Genomic DNA, 20,065 nt, shown 5'->3' with positions numbered 1-20,065 from the left:
ATATATTATATGTTATAATTGGATCTTGAATCCAATACATCCTTCCGAACATTAGACCAACTAGGTGTCATATTCAAGATTTATAGCATATAAAATAAAATAATATCGATCTCATTAGATAATGCGAATGTTAATACACTTGCGATTAAATACCTAAAATTCTGTAAAATCGATTTTAGACCGTAATTTATTTCATATTAAATGTGATGTCGTATTATCAACTTATGTATTTGTACATGCAGTGTTAATGCTACCCTCCTGTCGTAATCTGCATCGTGGTAACTATTTCAAGAGGTTCGTCCGCTTTTGTTTTTATTGTTTCAGTAATTAATAGGAAGCAAAAACTTGTATAGTATGAGACGTCTACGGTCATATTTGTGAGACGGACTCTTATTTTGGGTCACCATGAAAAGTATTACTTTTTATTCTAAGAGTATACTTGTATGTCAATATGGGTAGGGTTGACCCGTCTCACAGATTATGATCCGTGATCGGTCTCACATAAGACTCACTCTAATATTAAATATACTAACAATATATTAATGTATGTATTTTGCTAGTCAATAATTTTTCTAGCTGGCGTTTTGGATTCTTCACTTCTACCTTTCACATTCATTACTCAAAACAACATTTTAAGATGCCTACAATTTCTCTCATCCATACTATCATTTAATGCTGCACCTACTCGGGCAATTTTGAATTAACAATAGGTTTGTCCGTTGTAATGGAGAAGAAATGTATTTATCACTTTTAACAATTTTATATTTTCATCGTCTTCCGATTTTTCGATAAAATTCGACTCGACCATTTTTAGATTGAATATTTACGAAGAAAAGTATAAGGATACACATGTTTAGAAATGGACTCGAAAAAATAAAATTGCAAACCAAATTAAAAATTCCTAATTATAATATTACTTGTAAGATGTATCTTTTAATCATTGTACCAAGGTTAATGATTATATCTTCTAACAACCTCAATTATGATATTTTCCAAAATTCACAAGTTAAATTCCATGGACCAATGTCCAAATAATGGATCATTCACATCCATTTTAGAACCAACCCTTTTTTATTATTCCATCAAAACCCCTTTTGGGGAAGAAATGTTTTAGTAAAAATTCATTGATACGTACAAGTTCTGATGATCAATACAAGAAAAGAGTAGACCAGAAAGCCAAAAGGAAATTACACTCTCAATGAGGGAAAGAATTGTACTGAAATCAAATGTCAACCGGAAACCAAGAAATGTAGTTTAGGTCACAAGTTGTAAGTAAGCAAATCCTCAAGGAACGAATTCATTCTCCAGCATCGGCCTAGTCCGAGTCTCGGACGCCACCGGCGCCTTCGTCGTCCCCACCGTCGCCATAGGCAAATTTACACCCGTGTCAGCCGCCCTCTCCATTCGGAGAATCTCTTTTCTACGCCTACATTTTCTCACACAAAAGAATAGCATAGACAAGAAAACTAAAGCTATTAGTCCTCCAACCACAGTACCGACAATGATCCACAACTTTTTCTTCCTCCTCTTTCCACCACTGCCTCCGGGGGCGCCTCTTTCCGGAGCTGGTGCCGGAGGAGCAGCTAGTGACTCCACTACAATCGAGAAGTGGCCCTGGTTTCTAGTCAAACACGTGTTTCCATTAACCACATTGTCGAATCCAACCGAGCCATCTAAACCAAAAGAGACACATTTTGGTAAAGATCCCTTCAACCCGGATCGCACATTCGAAAACCCGATGGAAATCGGATCGCCATTAGCCCGAAAATCGAGTTCGGATAAATTTTTGGCAGATAAATCAGTGGCATCATATGCTAAAAGTCCTAAAACTGGGGTTAAAAAGTTGTAACCAGGCAAAGGATAGTATAAACCTGACCAATTTGCCAAATTATGGTACACTAAGACAAGCCTCTCGACATAAGGCTGCTCAATGACATCAACAGGAATCCGGAACTCTATGTACCTTTCCACCCCTTTCCGCCGCAGGCTGCCGCTCCTCAGCCGCAGCGCCGCCACTCTAATGCCGGAGAAGTTGGAGGGAACTTTTGCATCATAAACAACACCAGTTTTAGGCCTGACTAAAGCCTCGAAAGCATATCCTTGAAGCAGAGAATCAAGTTCTCTACTTGACCAAGCAGCGACCACTTGAAAACAGAGGATTATGCAAAGATATGCAATTTGCATCGAGAAATAATCCCAGATTCAAAAAACCCTTCTGGTATAAGAGATAGCATAGCAGTACAAAAAGCAAGAACGCATGAAATAAACTTCCCTTTTGAAAAAAAAAGGGTGATGGAATACGAGAAGATCTGTTGGTAATGAAGAGGGATTTTGGTAGAAGAAATTAGGCAACAAAATCAAAGGGACATTGCATCGTATACTGGCAAAAGATTTAATTTTTATATATTTATTTTTGGTTAATATTTATGTGTGCTTCGCAGGAAAATAAATGAAAACCACCAAACCACAGAGCTGTCAGCTGTGCTAAAGCGAAGACACAAGAGACTCCACCACTGCAGCCAACTATAAGGCGACAGTTCGGATTCAAGATCAGACCATAAAAAGACAAATGGACCACTACTCGGATCCGAATGGATAAGATTCGGATCCTAAATAAACTCAGCTCAGCTGTAGTTTACTGGAAGAATTCGATCCGTAATCCGGATCCGAAGAAATGAAAAGGAAGAAAGAGAGAGGTGGCCGAAAGGTTAGCATGGGCTGGAATTGGATTTAAAGACAATGAATGGGCAGTGGCTTATAAATATTTGATATGTACTATTGTGTTTCGCATTCTCCATCTTGAATTAAAGTTTATTTAATACGAATATATATACACACACACACATATATACATATATATATATATATATATATAATATTTGATTATTTGTGATACAGATATCTTATTTGAGTCATTCATGAAAATTATTACTTTTTATGATAAAAGTATTACATTTTATTATGAATATCGATAGGATTGACCCGTCTCATAGATAAAGATTCGTGAACCGTCTCACAAGATACCTACTCAAATACCAATTAGTATAACACTGAACATGTATGCCAGTTATATATGTATGTATAATGTGTGTGCGAAATTACACGAGATTAAAATTATATCAATTATTTAAATTTTCGAATTTCGAATTGATTTTTCAATTATCTTAATACAGATGTCATTAAGGCAAAGGAAATAAATGGCCTCTCGTTATATTGAATGTAATTAGGGTCGGCTTTGGAAAAAGTATTTATATTTTTGGATCCCCCCACCGCACCCCAACCCCCCACCAAAATTTAACGTGGCTATCGAATGTCAACTTGCCTGAAATATAAGAAAATTCCAAATATAAGAAAATTCCAAAGGCGAATGACAAGTAATTTTAAAATTAATATTATGGATGTAACAAAATCGAGTTGAGTTGAGCCAAGTCGAACAGGATCAGGATGAAGCCCGACTCGTTTAAGATATATATAGGCTCGAGCTTGATTTGAAATTTTACAATTAAGCTTGAACTCATATCGTTTGAAAATTAATAAGTTTGTATAGGTCGAGTTTGACTCATACAATGATCTTATTTTCGAGTTCATTAAACAAACTCGTTTTAGAGCTCACCGAGCATTTTTAACCTAAAAATCAACTAAGATATAAGAATTTCAGATATATGCTTATCATTTTATGGTATTTTGATATCTTGAATTTAACTAAAATAATAACGTGAGACACAAATTAATAGCTCGAAAAAGTACCCGAGATTGAGCTCGCAAACAGACTCGCGAACTGAATATCTTTAAGCTCAAACTCAGTTCGATAAAATTGTCGAGATTGAACCCGTGTTCAACTCGATAAGTTTAACGAATAATCTTAAACGAATTTTTTAACGAGTCAATTCCAAATAAATTGCATATGACTTGTTTCATTTACGTCCTTAATTGATAATTTGGTGGGATGCACACGCGTGTGTGTATATAATGTTAATTTTGTTTTGTTTTGTTTTTGTTTTTGTTTTGTTTGGAACAACACGTACCAAATGTGATTCTTTATCAAATGATTTTTCTTTGTATCGCTAATGTCTATTAGATTTTAGGAGTGTTATTTTATTGCGTGGACCGTTTGGTTCAATAAAACTACTAAATAAAGTCATGTGACAAAGGGTTTTTTAATTAGATTATAGTAATTTCTTTTTTTTTTAAAAAAATTCAAAATATTGTGGTTTTTCACGATTTATCAATTATTATAAAAATAAAATCGTGTCACGCCCCGCCCCTAAAAGAGACATAACAAAAAATATATATATTTTAATAATTTTCCAAAGGCGAGGGAGTGGAAATACTAAGTTTATATATTATATATTAGAGACATATATATAATAATTTAATATACAATTAATATATAATATAATAATTTATATATTCTATAATATATAAATACATGTTTATTTATAAAAAGATATTAACAAAAAATATAATTCAATATTAGATCAACATAAATGAAAAAAATCAAACATCTTTTGTTATATAGATAGTTCAGATTCGAGCCGGTGAAAATTATTCATTTTCAAACATTAATTCAAATTCTAATTTTTTTAAAAAATTAGAATTTGACTTCAATCATTAAATCAAGATAAAATTTTAATCTATTACGTTAACTTAAAATTCTATATAATATGAGTATAAATATTTAATATAAAAAATTAGATGAGCAACCAATGTATTTTTTTATTAATTAAGATGACTTTATAAATTTAACATTTTTAATTAATATTTGGAAATATCATATAAATAAATACATTTGTGATTTTTTTATTGAATGGAGTTTGACGATAAATAAACATTATATATATATATATATATATATATATATATATATATATATATATATATATATATATATATATATATATATATATATATATAATGTAATCAATTATTATAAATATTTTTTGAACATATAAATATTTCCCACCATGTCCGAAATCACTAATTCCTGTGTCAAATGTTATTGATTGGGTTGATTATATATATATATATATATATATATATATATATATATATATATATATATATATATATATATATATATATATATATAATGTAATCAATTATTATAAATATTTTTTGAACATATAAATATTTCCCACCATGTCCGAAATCACTAATTCCTGTGTCAAATGTTATTGATTGGGTTGATTATAAAACAATTACAATCTAAAATGTTTTTTTGCTGATTCAACAATGTCCTTACAATAATTATATAGAAAATTTCTTAAAAATATATTTATACAGGTTAATTTAAATTTAATTTTATAAACTATTTTTTTTTTTGAATATCTAACAATATTTTTTAAAAGTTTAACTAAATTTTTTGAAATTAGTTATCTTTTACAGTGATTTTTGTCGTTCTGTTGCACGTGATCCTCCCAGTATTGAAAAAGGTTCGAGTTCGAGATCCAAGAACCACCACATTCCCAGCTTAAAAAAAATAAGAAACTACTTTTGATAAAATAGAGACACACACACGGGGGTTAAACGTAAAAGTGAAAACTTTATTTGTGTCACCAACTGCAAGACCAATCGAGAATCTCTTTATTAATTACATTCCTTTTCACAATTTGCATGAAGCAAAACATAAGCTTCCAATGAGATCAAAAAATTAAGGAAAAAAAATTGAAGAACAAAAAAGAGATGACATGACAAAATGAAATCTCGCTCAAGTTAATCGGTCCTCGCCAAACTCTTCATTTACTAAAAAACATACAACAGGTGCTTTGATTCTAAAACAGATTATAGCCACTCCAAAGCCATCAAATACTTCTGTTAGGATGGAAATCACTCCAAAGCCATCAAATCCAGCTAATGCCTTCGTAAATCTTCTGTTGGCGTTTGGATGTAAGGGTTCACTGGATTGACAATTGTATAAGGCTCTTTCAGGGAAGAAACAGGAGATAAATTCTCAGTTGTTACCGTGACTGCTCCCTGCGGAATCGTGGGAGTTGGGGGAAGAGAAGGGGTAGTGAAAATGGATTGCATGCTGGTGGGTGTAGTTACATTGATGAGGTAAACCTCGGTGACCTCTTCGCTGCCTTCATCCAGGTACACAACATCCTGCATGGTGAGTTGGTGGTACTCGACAATTTCCCTCAAGAAACGATTCTCCCGTGCATAGATTGAATTCTCTTGTGCGAGTCGAGCTTTCTCGGCCAAAAGGGTCTCAAGTTGAAGCCTTATCTGAGAAGCAAATGTTGACATAAAATCTTGTCAAATATGTAAGCCGAGAAAAACTTCGAATCAAATCTGTCATACTAGTGGAATGGTAAATAGCCACACAATTATACCTACTGTTCTCAAGCATACTTGGACAAACATGTAAATGCAACTAAAATATGTATCAAGGCGGATATATGACCTAACAAAAAACCATTTAAGAAATGAGACATTAAGATAGTTTTGAACTAGTCTGTGGCTAAGGAGAGGAAGATAGCTTTCATGTAACTTTGCACATAAATGACCCTTGTCTGTGTGGACTTATCAAGCGCAAGCCTAATTAGAACAAGATTTGACATATGATCCCATAAGTCATAGATCATTGTAGGACATTCAAATTTTCTTTAAATAGGCTTATTTTTCAAAAAAGTTGATATAAATTCATTTTTTAAAATTTTAGAATATCATGTCCAAAAAGTAAGAACACAAAAGTTTCGTGTTTTCTGATTTTTACACAAAAAACATACATTAAATAAATTTATGGATATCAGGCACTGCCAAACGAAAACAATATAACCACGGGCATATTTGACTTTGGGACTCATGGAGACAAAAAAAATCATTAACCTATCACATCAAACTGATGCCAAATGCTGTTCTGAAGAACATCAGAAAACAACGATTATGAAAAGAGCCACACATGACAAGATTTTCGGCTTATTTTATCTTGGTTGTGATGGGAAAGGTTTGCTTTTTATGGAAGAGATTATTACCAAATCATCATCTTCTGGATTGCCACCTTTGTCACGGCTCTCCCTGATAATTCGGTTTTCTTCTTCCAGCTGACCACAGCGCTCCTTCGCAAAAGCCAGGTCAGCCTTAATTGTCTTCAGTTCTCGCAGAAGAAGTTTCGCTTTGGCAGCCATCGCCATAGCAACCTGAAATTTAAAATAGATCTATCATGCATCTAATATAAATGACAAGTCTATCGTGTATGTATGTATGTATGTATGTATAATATTGAAATATGCAGCCATATCTTAAGTATAGCGCATGAAAATGGCCATGAAGGCCACAAGAACAGGCACATGCAACCACCATTCAGCTACCCATAATCATATCCGCCTACATAAATAACCCATTTTGGAAATTGCATGGTTAAATCACAGAAACTTGACGTTTAAAATGTCCACTGATATTATTGGATCGCATAGGATTATTAGTTGAAACAGTGCAGTACAGTATCTGCGTAATTAGTATACCCCTGCAAATATGTTCAAAAGGAGTTTTCTTGAACAGAGTCTAAGCTCCTTTTGCAGTAAGACTCCTTTCGACCACATTTTCTTTGCTTTACTTTCACCATATACAACTTCTTATTCTGCTATAGAATGCTCCGTTTACTATAATATACAATTAAACCAAGTGAACCCAAAAATCAACAGAATCCCATGCTTTGGATACCAATAGTTTAAAACATCCATTTGGAAATCTTTAATTATGACTGAATGTGTCATGTTGCTAATCGACTGTGTGGTGGAAACATAGCACACACTCTACTGTTGGATAAGAACTGAGAAGAGTAAAAGGAAATCCAAAACCAAGTCTCCACAAGCGAATAGGTTATAACACCACAGCAACACAGTTGCCACCTTACGTCTCGAGAAGCTTTCAGTTGTGTTTCCAAATCAGTGTGTGTCTGAGGCTGCACACGAGTCTGCATCACAGGTTGTTGCCGCAAGCTACCAAGAATTGAATCCTGATTCCGTGATACAAGGTTACCACTCTTTTTCCTTATTTGAATTTTACGAGTTTCTTGAATTATGCCTGCAGTACGGTTTTCAACAGCGGTGATACCTTCCTGCAAAAAGGAAAGACAGTATACAAGTTGTTGAATGAAAAAAAAGGTTAGTCTGGAGACTACTGAAGCCTCCACGAGAACTGCAACCCAAGGGCAAAAGGTAAGGACATGTATAAAAATCTGTAAGTTTATATTTTCTTTCTCCTTATCTTTATTGTCATTACTTTTGGGGAGTTATTTACCCAACAAGCATTAGTCCTGACCCCCAAAATTATTGGTTCAATCAAACGAAGAAGAACTTCTACCCCCATAAGACTCCTATCCCATGGTAAATGCCACTCTTTCAACTAAGAGGCTTCCCTGATTAATTGGCAACTCCTGATTGGATGGGATGTCAAGTTCTCCTAAGGGGACTCACCATGCTCATTTTCAAACAAGAATTAAATATTAGAAGTGATGTCACGACCTCAAAATCACTGTCATAGGCACTACAAGAAACATGAAAGAACATAGAACTTCTTCATATTTCACAAGTTAATTTTCGAAATTGTCACCCACAACTTTCGATGTCAGAAATAAGAGTGCTAGGATTTTTTCCTCCAGAAATCGTGCTCAATCTCATAGCAACTAAGGAACTCAAATAAAAAATTTATAAGATCTAAACATTACTGGAGCTCTAAAATGGACAAGATTTTCTTGTAAATCGTACCTAGCCAAATTAGTAGCGACAAGGACATCATTGTAAAAGATCAAAAATTTAAAAATCAAGTATCTTTATGCAATTTTTGTACCAGAAAAGTCCTTGCTATAGCCTTAGCAAAATCATGCCTTCTTTCCATCAGCACTCAAGTTCAAAGGACTGAAGTTCTCGTCACCTAAGATACTGCAACGTCCCGTTCATTTTTTAGTATACAGCCGCCATTTGTTGTGCTATAAGATAATTTCTGAATACCTTCTTGATCTCTAATAATCCCTTGAGTTAAGATCTTTACCCAATAACACTAATTCGATTTAAAAGGTTTGAGACAATAAGCTAATTACACATCCCCATCCGACCCAAAAATTAATAATATTAAATAAATTCACAGTAACCCGTACCTCAAGAGCATTACCAATTGTACCACCAATAAAATTAAGCGATGATGCAATTCTATCTAGTCCTTTGTGCAGAGAAGGGTTGTCAGGTTTTCGACGGTTTTCTGGAGAGTTGTATCCGTTATGGTACTGAAAATCAGGATGAATGGAAACCAGTTAAACAATAGGTTCGCGTTTCTGCGCAAAAATCTAGTGAATATTACAACATGAGAATAGGACATTTATAAAACTAACAGCTGATAAGTGATCAAACCTATTGTTCTGAAAAGTAAAAGTGAGCTTTCCCAAAAATTAGGAGTAGATATTTTAACACCAAAAAGGTCATAAAATAGAATTGTTAGTCAGAATGCTCTTTTGATAAAATATATTGCGCTATGTGATCAACCATGTCAACAGCTGGAAGTAACTTGATTCAAATTTCAACAAATTCTCACCTGCCCCGTTTTGGTTCTATCAGATGTCTGGACTGTAGTTCCTACAGCTGTTTCATGTCGTTGAACTACAATATCATCATCAAGAACTGCTTTAGCTTTCCGGGCCAGAACATCCCAGAATCCTTGTTTAGATTCACTCATGTTCGTCTTTTCTGTATAGATGGTTGAATCCTACATTCCATGATGACAATATTACTCGAGAACAATAATATCGCTGGCCTAGAAAACCAACATACAGCACTCACAATCAAAATGGCACAAAAAATATTTATAACATTCATATCAAAACATAAGAAGTCCCAAATTTTTGCCACAATTGACGGGAAAATTCAAAGCTATAGGTGATACCTGCACCTATGTAAACACTCAACAGATACGGTAGGTGCACCACTTAATTTGGAAGGTTCCAATCCGTAAAAAGACGGCTAAAAAAATTCAGCCATTTGATTAGGAGGTCATACATGGATTGGTTCTATCTAATTGCATTGGATAAACCAATGAATCCAAGTTCACCTCATCTCTTCCAGCAATTTGATAGACTTATACACGATAAACCTTTAATGTTAAAGTCAACTTTACTAATTGTTAGTGCATCTAATGGATCATATTTATACATGAATTAATGGTATCCTTCTGAAAGATCTGCATGGGACAGGGAAGAAAAACACTCCATATTTCCACCCTTCCTTCCCAGTAAATCACTGCCCCGGCATTAACATCTCCGATCACACCTCCTCATATTCTCGGCTTTATTATCCTTAAGATCTAAACCAATCACTCAAAAGTCATTGCTGTAAAAAATACATGCTTGAAACATAATTAAGCAACGTGGCAACCAATCCATATGTTTTTTCCCCAACTAATGAGAACATACCCAAAACTTTACACAATTCATTTGTGTTGGCATTTAAGATAAAGGTCGTCTTTTTTTCTTTTTCCTTTTTTTTTTCCTGTCCATCGTAATGATTGATTCCCACGATCGCATATCAGAGAGAAAGAAGAATCATTCATCATGATTTTTTTTTTTAAAAAAAACATCACAAAAAATAACCATAACTTTTCACCCACAAATAACCAAAAGAAAATGTCACTTGAATCTCGCCGACCTAATCAAACATAAAAGAAAATAATCTAAGCTGACATTAAACCTTAGAAGAGGAAGATGAGAAGTCGCGTGGAGAGGAAAGAGCGGATTGTTCGTAGGCGGAAGACAGCGAAGAATCTCGGTAAGCCGCCGAAGCTCTGATGGCTTTCGTGGCCAGCGAGGAGGCTGAGGAAGTCGATGAATATCTGCCGTCTGCCACCGCATTCTGCGGCGGAGGCGCGGAATCACAATCGTGGCTTGAAGAGAAGGCACCGGGCCTCCCACCTTGCTGCCTCCTCCTGTAAGCCATATTGAAGTGAATTAATGCCTTTTTTTCCTTGCTTATGCTATGATTAATCAAGCTAATCATTTATTTTTAAAATGAAAAATTTCAGTGGAAAGATCCTCTAATCACTAAATATTTTATTCCTTAAAATAATGATGAAATCTATAGCTTAAATACATTGTAATTTTTAGATGATTTTAATTAAAAATACTGCAAATTCAACTCTTATCAATTTATATTGTTATAATATAATAATATTTTAATAAATTTCAAATTCATATTACTTAATAATTTAGGGAAAATTATTATTTGAGATCCCACTAAAAATCTATTCTCTTGTTTATAACCAAATTTTTATATCTTATCCCTGAAGTGTTACTCTTGTACGATTCTATGTGGTAAAATTCAATTATTTAATCTAATATATGACATCAACTTTTATCAATAAATGAGAAACCATGTAATCTATATGAATATAATTAATACTAATATAATGTTAGCAACTCTAGCTTTAACTACTTCCCAATGATTACAATTAATGTTTGTTCATATATATTGATCGTATATTATTATTTATCTTTCATTACAAATACGAACAAATCAAACTATATCGGATAAAAATATTTGTGATAGAGTAGGCTTTTTGTAAGATGATCTCACGAATTTTTATATGGTCAATCTCATCGATATTCACAATAAAAATAATATTCTTAGCATAAAAATTAATATTTTTTCATAGATTACCAAATAAGAGATCCGTCTCACAAAGTACGATCCATGAGACCATATCACTAAGTTTTTTACCTTTACCCGAATCCATTTGGTATTCGGACAACCCGTTTCCATATATTTGAAGTTTGAACCACCCAAAATTGATGCATTAATCAGAGCCAAGAATCCATCTCTTATCTGTATAATATTGAGTGAGATATGATATAATATAAAAAACCATTCCCAATTCCATTTTTCGCTCCAATGGCTGCAGCAGCCTGTTCATTTCAAGGATCATCACTTCTCCTTTCAATAAGCCATACCACCGGAAAACAATATCTCCCGAAATCCCGCAAGATCAGCAAATCCACAACATTTGGAAGCAATGCATCGTCACCTAGGAGGAAGTCAATAACAAAGTGCGGCATAGGTCTGCAAGATTTCATCGGAGGAGACCTGGTGAAGCCTGACTTAGGACAATGGTTGGAGGACGTGGAGGAGCACAAGGCGCTGGCCATATACTCGCCTCACGAGGGCGGATACGAGGGGCGGTACCTTAATCGTCTGCGTTACAAAGGGTATCGTTTCTTGGACCTGTCCGCACGAGGCCTAGGCGATCCCGAGACCACCCTCATCAAGTTCCATCCAGTTTGTCCCGTAAGTATATATATATTGCATGCGTTTGTATACATTGTTACAGAGTTTTTTTTTTACTGTTTTTTGTATCTATATATCTATCTACACAGGCTCATTTGGGAAAGCAGCCAATAGCAAGGTGGTGGTTTCCTCCGGAAGTTGATTATAGACTCTCTTTGCTCCCTCCCAATGCCAAAGGGCTAGTGGTTTGGATCCTTGAAGCCAAGGTACTTCTAATTGTCATTTCACTTACTAGTTACATATAATTTGTGTAATTTTTAGATAATTTTCACTGCCACTTTAGGTTTTATCCAAGGCGGAGCTGCAATTTCTTGCAATACTTCCCTCACTAAGACCCAAAGTCAAAGTGATTGCAGAATGTGGCAACTGGTATATATTCTTTGAATTCTATTTCATTTTATTCATTAGTGTATGATAAATTTATTTGGACTTCATGTGCTGAATTTCATCAGTTCACCCTGCTTCTTTCTTTAAATCTGTTTAAACAGTAATTTTGATTAAGTAACATTGACAGTGTATATATATACCAATGATATAGGAGAAAGTTTATGTGGAAACCACTCAAAGAAATTGCGGGATTGTCGGCGCAAGAACCATAAATATTTGGCAAATTACTCGAGAGAAAGGCAACTATTCAATTTGTTTCATAACAGCTTGAGACAGAGCAGTGAATGGGCTGAATGTCAGCAAGCAACCACATATGTCGAAAGTTAGGAAAGCCTGAAAACATTAAAGCTGTATACATGTAAAAGCACAGAAGTTGTCGATTTCTTCGCAACTGATATCATGTATTTGCCTTGAGTGGAGCTAGCCAACTTTGACGATAGATTCAAGACCAGTGAATGATAGTGAAATCTGTGTGAAAATATAGAATAAATTTGATTTTTCATTTATGTTATTTTAAGTAGGGAATTTACATTTATAGCTCTTGAGGAAAAAAAAAGGTTTTATACCAGAATATGTAATTGTAATTGGTGGTCTGTGCGATCCTGCACTTGGATTAACATGTTCACGAACTCAACAACTAAATCAAGAAATAATACAAAGAAGTGGACAAATCGCCGGATCCACAAGGCTAGACATTACGATGGAGTAGTGTTAAGATCGGAACTTGGACCTAACTCAACCCCAAAAGCTAGCACAAGAGGGGAGGGTCGTCTAAGTTCATTTATACAACTCCAAGGTTATTTATCCAATCGACGTGGGACAATTAACACACCCCTCTCACGCCCAGGAATGAACATCTGGAGCGTGGAGTTTACAAATGACCCATTATGGACAGAACGAGTGGTCTAATTATAGGCAGTCTAACACATAACAGTAGAACCCAGGCTCTGATACCATGTTAAGATTGGAACTTGGACATAACTCAACCCCAAAAACTAGCTCAATGGGGGAGGATTGTCCAAGTTTATTTATACAACACCAAGGTTATTTATCCAACCGACGTGAGACAATTATGATGGAGTACTAATGTACAGAGGTTAGAGCTCGAGGAAGTAATCTAAAACAAATCTGGAAAAGTTTTAAGACGCATTTCTTTTGCATCCCTAAAGACGAATCACTAACCCATCTCAATGATCTCATCACTAAGAATCGGAATCTACTGTAAACACTATGACAAAAAGGGTGAACATATTGCTCTTTATGCCGATGAAGTCTTTGGGGGAAGGAACGGCTCCCACCACCCATATTCATATCTGGGATAAGGAGCTGTCCAATTTTCAGGCTTTTCAAACTCGAGATTTACAGGATTTGAAGCCAGAGCTTCTTCTAAATTCTCAGCTTCGAAGCTATCTTGCAACACGCGGTCCAGTCTTAACTTCATGAACCTACATTCAAACACAAAATCATTCCACTCATTGTCACATTGAAGTTTGTAGACCCGTTTTGTGCAACGAAATAACACAAAATAAGATAAAATGCTAAAAAGAACAAAGAGATACAGGAGTTTACATAATTAGGCTCAGTTAAAACCAGCGGCAAAGCCACACTCAGTATAGCACGGACAACTGCCCCAGGTGTAGAAAACAGCTCTTGATTTTCTTCAATACCTTCCAATTTTGGTTTGGTTTTGTATTAAAAATTTTGCCCCTCTAACCTCTAGGTACTGGCTATCTCCGCCCAACTCTAGTAGCGCACAGTCCGAGCATATATAGATATCCACACGTCCACGCTGATCAGGCCACTTGCCTCTGTTGTACTAAAGCCCATTTATCTTTTTCCATAATTTTTCAGCAGTGAATAGTTTTAATCCAAATACACAATAATTCAACATCTAAGCTATGCCACACAAAAAGGGAATAAACTGTAGATGAATCTAAATCTTAGATGAACTTCACAATTCATGTTCTTTCAAGCCAAAATTTACGCTAAATGATGTATTGAGACCATAGATATTTCATGATAAAAGATTTATTGATCACTGTAGTAAGTGAACCATAATTCTCACTTAATCCATGTGCCATTGGTTGAAACAAGAGCAACAGCAGGTCTCTTGAGTCTCTTGGTAATATTGGGGAAGTTATCCAAGAATTTAGGTTCTGTCACAAGCCAAAAGTCTTGCTCTTTGTCCCTCTCCACATAAAGCCTAAGACGCTCAGCTAGAAGTTCCTTGAAATGCTCTTCCTCATCCAACATGAATTTGGCATTGGCCACAAGAAAATGATATGTTTTTTTCTTCTCAGCTTGTTCTTCCTGTTCTCCCAAAAACAATTCGACATTAATCTCAGTCAACACATATCACATAATCTTAGGCGCTCCAAAATGTAAGAAACTCAGTTACCAAACCAAATATCACCATACCATTTTCATTATTTTTCCCAAAAATACATTCTCAATAACATTTTTCAAAACTCAAATTAGTGGTCATTTTTAATCCAATTTTTCCCTAAAATGTATTCAATTATTATATTATATTACTATTATACTATATTATAACACAATGTGCTTACACTCTAAAATTTTAAATCCTAGGTTCACAATTAAAATAAAATTAAATATTTTATGATGTAATATAATCAGCTAAACAGAATTTCCTACGGCTTTACCACTAACTAAACACTAACCCAAACCTACGTCTGCTGATCGACAAGCATCAAATAAAGAACAAGAGAAGTTAAAATATCGAACAGGCAGAGAAATAGCCATCCGTTTCAGTGGGATCAGAGAAATCAACCGCAGCCACAACGGTTTTCACTGAAATGCTCGATTTCCAGCTGCCGATGGGTTTCGAGGAATTCAACAATGGCAGCGGTTTCGTTGGAAGGATTAAGAAAGGTTTGCAGGGTTTGTGGGCGGGAGCGTTCAGCATCACGCCACCTAAACAACCCAGATTCAGTGTAGTACAACCGAACATAGCTGCCGAATGTTGAGTATATTAGCATAAAAGTGTATTAGCGCTTCTTACTTAGGTTTTGCGTTTTTTAGTATACATATAAATAGTGTTGGGCTTGTAACTGAAGACAAGTTGTTCCAATATTCATAATAATCAGAGTTCTTCAACCGCTACGACATCGACTTCAACATGGTATCAGAGCAAGGAGTTTGATCCACGGATCCAGCTAAATATCGCGTGACTGGTGATTTGCCATAGATCGCGTTCAATTCTTCTCAGTTGCGATTGAAGATTCGTTTTGTTTTTTAGCTCAGCTCCTGCAATTATGGCAAATTCTACCAATTTCAACGATCCGATGACGATCCATGCTTCGGATACTCCAGGTTTGAATTTGATTAATGAGCAATTAACTGGAGTTGAGAATTACGGAATTTGGAGTAGAGCAATGTTGATTGCGTTGCGTGCGAAGAATAAAGTTGCTTTCATCGATGGTACATGTAGGCGACCAGCTGTGGGTAATCTCATGTTGCAACAATGAGAACGATGTAATGCTTTGGTATTATCGTGGATTATGAATTCAGTTTCGAAAGAGATTTTTGGCGGAATAGTGTATTCCACCGAGGCTTCGCTTGTCTGGACAGATCTTAAGGATCAATTTGACAAAATAAATGGCTCCAGAATTTTTTCGCCTCATCGTGATATAGGACGTTTGGTACAAGGCAATAACCCAATCTCCACTTATTACTGCAAATTGAAGACCTTATGGGATGAATATTCTTCCCTGGTTACCCTGCCTTCTTGTGAATGTGCTACGGCAAGGAAATATGTTGAGCATGATCAACAACAGCGATTGTTGCAGTTTTTAATGGGATTAAATGAGAGCTATGTACACGTCAGGAGCCAGATTCTTATGATGACTCCTCTGCCAACTGTTGGTCAAGCCTTTTCTATGCTGTCACAAGAAGAATCGCATCGTTTGCTCTCTTCGAATGAAGCTCCAGCATCAGTCTTCTATTCCATGCAGAATAAGGACAAGAGTACAGAGCCGAAGAGAGAGTTGAAATGTGATTATTGTCATTGGACTGGACATACAATTGATTACTGTTTTTGCCTCAATGGTTATCCACCAGGGCACAAGTTGTATAAACCTCAGCAAGGAAAGCCTTACACTAAGAAGTTTGGCAAGGAATTTCATAACAACAAAAAGGTGCAGAGAGATGTAAATATGGTGGAAGATGGATATGTTGACACACCACAATCAGGCACACCAAATGGTGCTCAGCTTTTTAACGCTGCTCAGTATGCAGAAATTTTGAAATTGCTTGGAAGTACCGGTGTCACTTCAACCACACAGCCAATTGTGAATATGGCAGGTAAAACTTCTCACTTACATCACACTTCACAAGCTTGGATAGTGGACACTGGAGCAAATGAGCATATGGTGGGAGATATCTCTTTATTACACAATTCGAAGTCTATAGCAGATTCCACTAAATCTGTGAGAATGCCAAATGGTAGTCAAGCCTTAATTAGCAAGATAGGGACAGTGCCTATGACCAGTGATCTCTCACTTGACAATGTGCTCTTTATTCCCAATTTCAGATTCAATCTCTTGTCCATTTCCAAATTTACCAAGCATCACCATTGCTTTGTCACCTTTTACCCTTTCTTCTGTTTATTTCAGGACCTCAAGACTGGGAAAATAATGGGGATTGGTAAAGAGGAGGGTGGACTTTATCACTTGGCTCCGAGTTGCCTGTCCACACCAAAACTAGATCTTTTACCTCTTGAACCAAGATGTAATACCTTGACAGTAGATAAGTCCTTTATTTCTCACTCTTCTGTCAACATTTGTGATTGGCATAAACGTTTGGGTCACATGTCTTTTTCTAGAATGAAGTTACTGCCATTTATGTCCATTATTGATACTTTACCTCATTGTTCCGTTTGTCCTATATCAAAGCAGTCTCGACAGCCCTTACCTTCCGAACGTAACAATAAAACTTCTCAAGTGTTTGAACTTGTACATATGGATATATGGGGTCCATTTAACACTCCCACATACAATGGAGAAAAATACTTCTTGACCATTGTAGATGATTTTTCAAGAGGTACATGGGTGTTCCTTATGCATTCCAAACTTGATACACTTGGGATGATTCGTTTTTTTCTTGCCATGGTTGATATTCAATTCTCAACTAAAGTCAAAACCATTAGGACAGACAATGCAAAAGATTTTTTTAATTCTGGTTGCAAAGATCTTTTTCATTCTCTTGGGATAATCCATCAAAGCTCTTGTCCATACACTCCTCAGCAAAACGGTTTGGTGGAAAGAAAACATAGACATATCCTTAATGTAGCTAGATCCTTGAAATTTCAATCTTCTATCCCATTGAGATATTGGGGAGATTGTGTACTAACGGCAGTTTATCTCATCAATAGGACTCCTACCCCAATTTTGAGCGATAAGACACCTTTTGAGATTCTTTTCCATAAGCCCCCTGTATTTGATCACCTAAGAATCTTTGGATGTTTGTGATATGCTTCTATTTTACCAGGTGGGCATAAATTTTCTCCTAGAGCCACTCGTTGTGTTTTCTTGGGATACTCGGTTGTACAAAAAGGATATAAGGTCCTAGACTTGCATACCAAGCGAGTGTTTGTTTCTAGGGATGTTATTTTCCATGAGAGTATTTTCCCTTTTCTGTCTGAACAATCACAAGTTCCTATCTTTCCTTGCCCTGCTCCCTTTACAGAAGAGGGCTCTTTATCAGTTCACACTGAAGCTGCTACCTTAGCTCCCATCACTCATCCTGGAACAGCCTCTGATCCACCATTAAGAAGGTCTTCTAGAACCTCTGTTCCCCCCATCTGGCTGAAGGATTTCTCTTGTCCTCAACTGACCAAAACCAATTCAGCCATGTGTCCTTACCCCATCTCTAAGTACTTGACCTATTCGAACTTTTCTTCCTCCTATCAAAGCTATCTTACAGCCATGTCTTCAGTCACAGAACCACATTCCTACCATGAGGCTATCACAGATTCTAGATGGCGAGATGCTATGAGCTTGGAATTGGCAGCGCTTGAAAAGAATCATACTTGGGATGTGGTTGATTTGCCATTGGCTGTCAAGCCTATTGGATGTAGGTGGGTTTACAAGGTTAAATTTAAGTCAGATGGGACAGTGGATCGTTTTAAAGCAAGGCTTGTGGCTAAGGGTTATACACAACAGCCGGGGATTGATTTTCATGATACATTTTCACCCACGACGAAGATTGTAACTATTCGATGTCTCCTGAAAGTGGCGGCTGTCAATCGTTGGCCACTTTTACAGATGGATGTTACTAATGCTTTCTTGCAAGGAGATTTGGATGAAAGTATATATATGACGCTCCCGGAAGGTTATAAGGTGCAGAATGCCACCAAGGTCTGCAAGTTAAGAAAATCCTTGTATGGATTACGTCAAGCCTCTCGCCAGTGGAACACTAAGTTCGCAGAGATCATGGTTGAAGCAGGCTTTCGTCAATCCCAGCATGATTATTCGCTATTTGTCAAACGTGAATCAGCTTGTATCACTCTTCTTATTGTCTATATCGATGATATTGTTATCACCGGGAGTAGTTCGAAGGAAATTCAAGTGCTTCAGAATTTTTTACATTCGAAACTTCAGATCAAGGATCTTGGAACCTTGAGATATTTCTTAGGGATTGAAGTTGCAAGATCCAAAGAAGGAATTTACTTAAATCAACGCAAATATGCGCTGGAGTTGATAGCCGAAACGGGTGTAGCAGGTGCTCGGCCTTTCGACACCCCAATGGAACAGAGTAAGAAATTCACAAGTCATGAGCTAGATGTAATCATGCATAAGTCTGTTCTTACAGGTTCTGAGGATGTATTGTTGAAGGATGCAAGTGTGTATAAACGGCTTGTGGGCCGATTACTATACTTGACCATTACGAGACCAGATATATGCTATGTGGTACAACATTTAACTCAGTTCATGCATTCACCAAAGCAGTCGCATATGGATGCAGCCATTCGTATAGTCAGATACCTTAAAAGATCGCCTGGTTTAGGTGTCATGTTGTCTGTGAATGTCACCGATTCTCTTGTTGCTTATTGTGATTCAGATTGGGCTTCATGCCCGATGACACGTCGCTCCCTCACAGGTTATTGTGTTAAGTTAGGCGATTCTATACTGTCATGGAAGACTAAGAAGCAACACACTGTCTCTAGATCCTCCGCAGAAGCTGAATATCGGGCAATGGCCTCCACAACTTGTGAGGTGGTGTGGATTTTAGGATTGCTAAAGGATATGGGTCTGAATTTGAGAGCTCCGACTACTCTTTTTTGTGATAATACTGCTGCTATACACATTGCGGCAAATCCCATGTATCATGAACGTACAAAGTACATTGAAATTGATTGCCATTTGGTACGTGAACGAGTGAAAGATGGTACG

General features: G+C 36.1%; 4 protein-coding genes across 5 annotated transcripts; 1 reads left to right on the top strand and 3 right to left on the bottom strand.

The window, feature by feature from the left end:
* Positions 1–1,058: 1,058 nt before the first annotated feature.
* LOC140809284 (uncharacterized) lies at positions 1,059–2,608 on the bottom strand. The gene has a single exon (XM_073166863.1). The coding sequence runs from the start codon at positions 2,182–2,184 to the stop codon at positions 1,285–1,287; it is 900 nt and encodes a 299-aa protein (XP_073022964.1). The 5' UTR covers positions 2,185–2,608; the 3' UTR covers positions 1,059–1,284.
* A 2,914-nt stretch (positions 2,609–5,522) lies between these two features.
* On the bottom strand, positions 5,523–10,956 carry LOC140809307 (uncharacterized). 2 transcript variants are annotated; one of them, XM_073166893.1, is made up of 6 exons: positions 10,677–10,956; positions 9,529–9,747; positions 9,098–9,223; positions 7,856–8,059; positions 6,975–7,139; positions 5,523–6,225 (listed from the first exon to the last, which is right to left on the bottom strand). In XM_073166893.1, the coding sequence occupies exons 2-6, from the start codon at positions 9,667–9,669 to the stop codon at positions 5,851–5,853; spliced, it is 1,011 nt and encodes a 336-aa protein (XP_073022994.1). In that variant the 5' UTR covers positions 9,670–9,747; positions 10,677–10,956; the 3' UTR covers positions 5,523–5,850. The 2 variants fall into 2 exon arrangements, with proteins under 2 accessions (XP_073022994.1, XP_073022993.1); XM_073166892.1 differs by having other exon boundaries at positions 9,529–9,699; positions 10,677–10,955.
* An 833-nt stretch (positions 10,957–11,789) lies between these two features.
* LOC140809164 (NAD(P)H-quinone oxidoreductase subunit N, chloroplastic) lies at positions 11,790–13,159 on the top strand. Its single transcript, XM_073166658.1, has 4 exons — positions 11,790–12,266; positions 12,356–12,472; positions 12,550–12,635; positions 12,805–13,159. The coding sequence occupies exons 1-4, from the start codon at positions 11,874–11,876 to the stop codon at positions 12,863–12,865; spliced, it is 657 nt and encodes a 218-aa protein (XP_073022759.1). The 5' UTR covers positions 11,790–11,873; the 3' UTR covers positions 12,866–13,159.
* A 569-nt stretch (positions 13,160–13,728) lies between these two features.
* On the bottom strand, positions 13,729–15,042 carry LOC140809429 (protein YCF54, chloroplastic). The gene is made up of 2 exons (XM_073167050.1): positions 14,719–15,042; positions 13,729–14,098 (listed from the first exon to the last, which is right to left on the bottom strand). The coding sequence occupies exons 1-2, from the start codon at positions 14,904–14,906 to the stop codon at positions 13,912–13,914; spliced, it is 375 nt and encodes a 124-aa protein (XP_073023151.1). The 5' UTR covers positions 14,907–15,042; the 3' UTR covers positions 13,729–13,911.
* Positions 15,043–20,065: the final 5,023 nt, after the last annotated feature.

The sequence above is a fragment of the Primulina eburnea genome, chromosome 13 (assembly GCF_022965805.1).
Source record: "Primulina eburnea isolate SZY01 chromosome 13, ASM2296580v1, whole genome shotgun sequence".
NCBI classification, from domain to species: Eukaryota; Viridiplantae; Streptophyta; class Magnoliopsida; order Lamiales; family Gesneriaceae; genus Primulina; species Primulina eburnea.
Note: the sequence above shows the minus strand (reverse complement) of the source record. Positions and strands in the feature narration are given on the sequence as shown.

Bases quoted from the DNA above. Each gene is read 5' to 3' on its own strand.
- LOC140809284 (XM_073166863.1), bottom strand. From the start codon at position 2,184: ATGCAAATTGCATATCTTTGCATAATCCTCTGTTTTCAAGTGGTCGCT.
- LOC140809429 (XM_073167050.1), bottom strand. From the start codon at position 14,906: ATGTTGGATGAGGAAGAGCATTTCAAGGAACTTCTAGCTGAGCGTCTT. The intron at 14,099-14,718 runs GTGAGAATTATG...GTTTGAATGTAG, and splicing joins ACCAATGGCACATGGATTAA to GTTCATGAAGTTAAGACTGG.
- LOC140809164 (XM_073166658.1), top strand. From the start codon at position 11,874: ATGGCTGCAGCAGCCTGTTCATTTCAAGGATCATCACTTCTCCTTTCA. The intron at 12,473-12,549 runs GTACTTCTAATT...CTGCCACTTTAG, and splicing joins TTTGGATCCTTGAAGCCAAG to GTTTTATCCAAGGCGGAGCT. The intron at 12,636-12,804 runs GTATATATTCTT...CCAATGATATAG, and splicing joins ATTGCAGAATGTGGCAACTG to GAGAAAGTTTATGTGGAAAC.
- LOC140809307 (XM_073166892.1), bottom strand. From the start codon at position 10,922: ATGGCTTACAGGAGGAGGCAGCAAGGTGGGAGGCCCGGTGCCTTCTCT. The intron at 8,060-9,097 runs GTACGGGTTACT...TCCTTTTTGCAG, and splicing joins CAATTGGTAATGCTCTTGAG to GAAGGTATCACCGCTGTTGA. The intron at 6,226-6,974 runs GTAATAATCTCT...TTTGCTTCTCAG, and splicing joins ATCCAGAAGATGATGATTTG to ATAAGGCTTCAACTTGAGAC.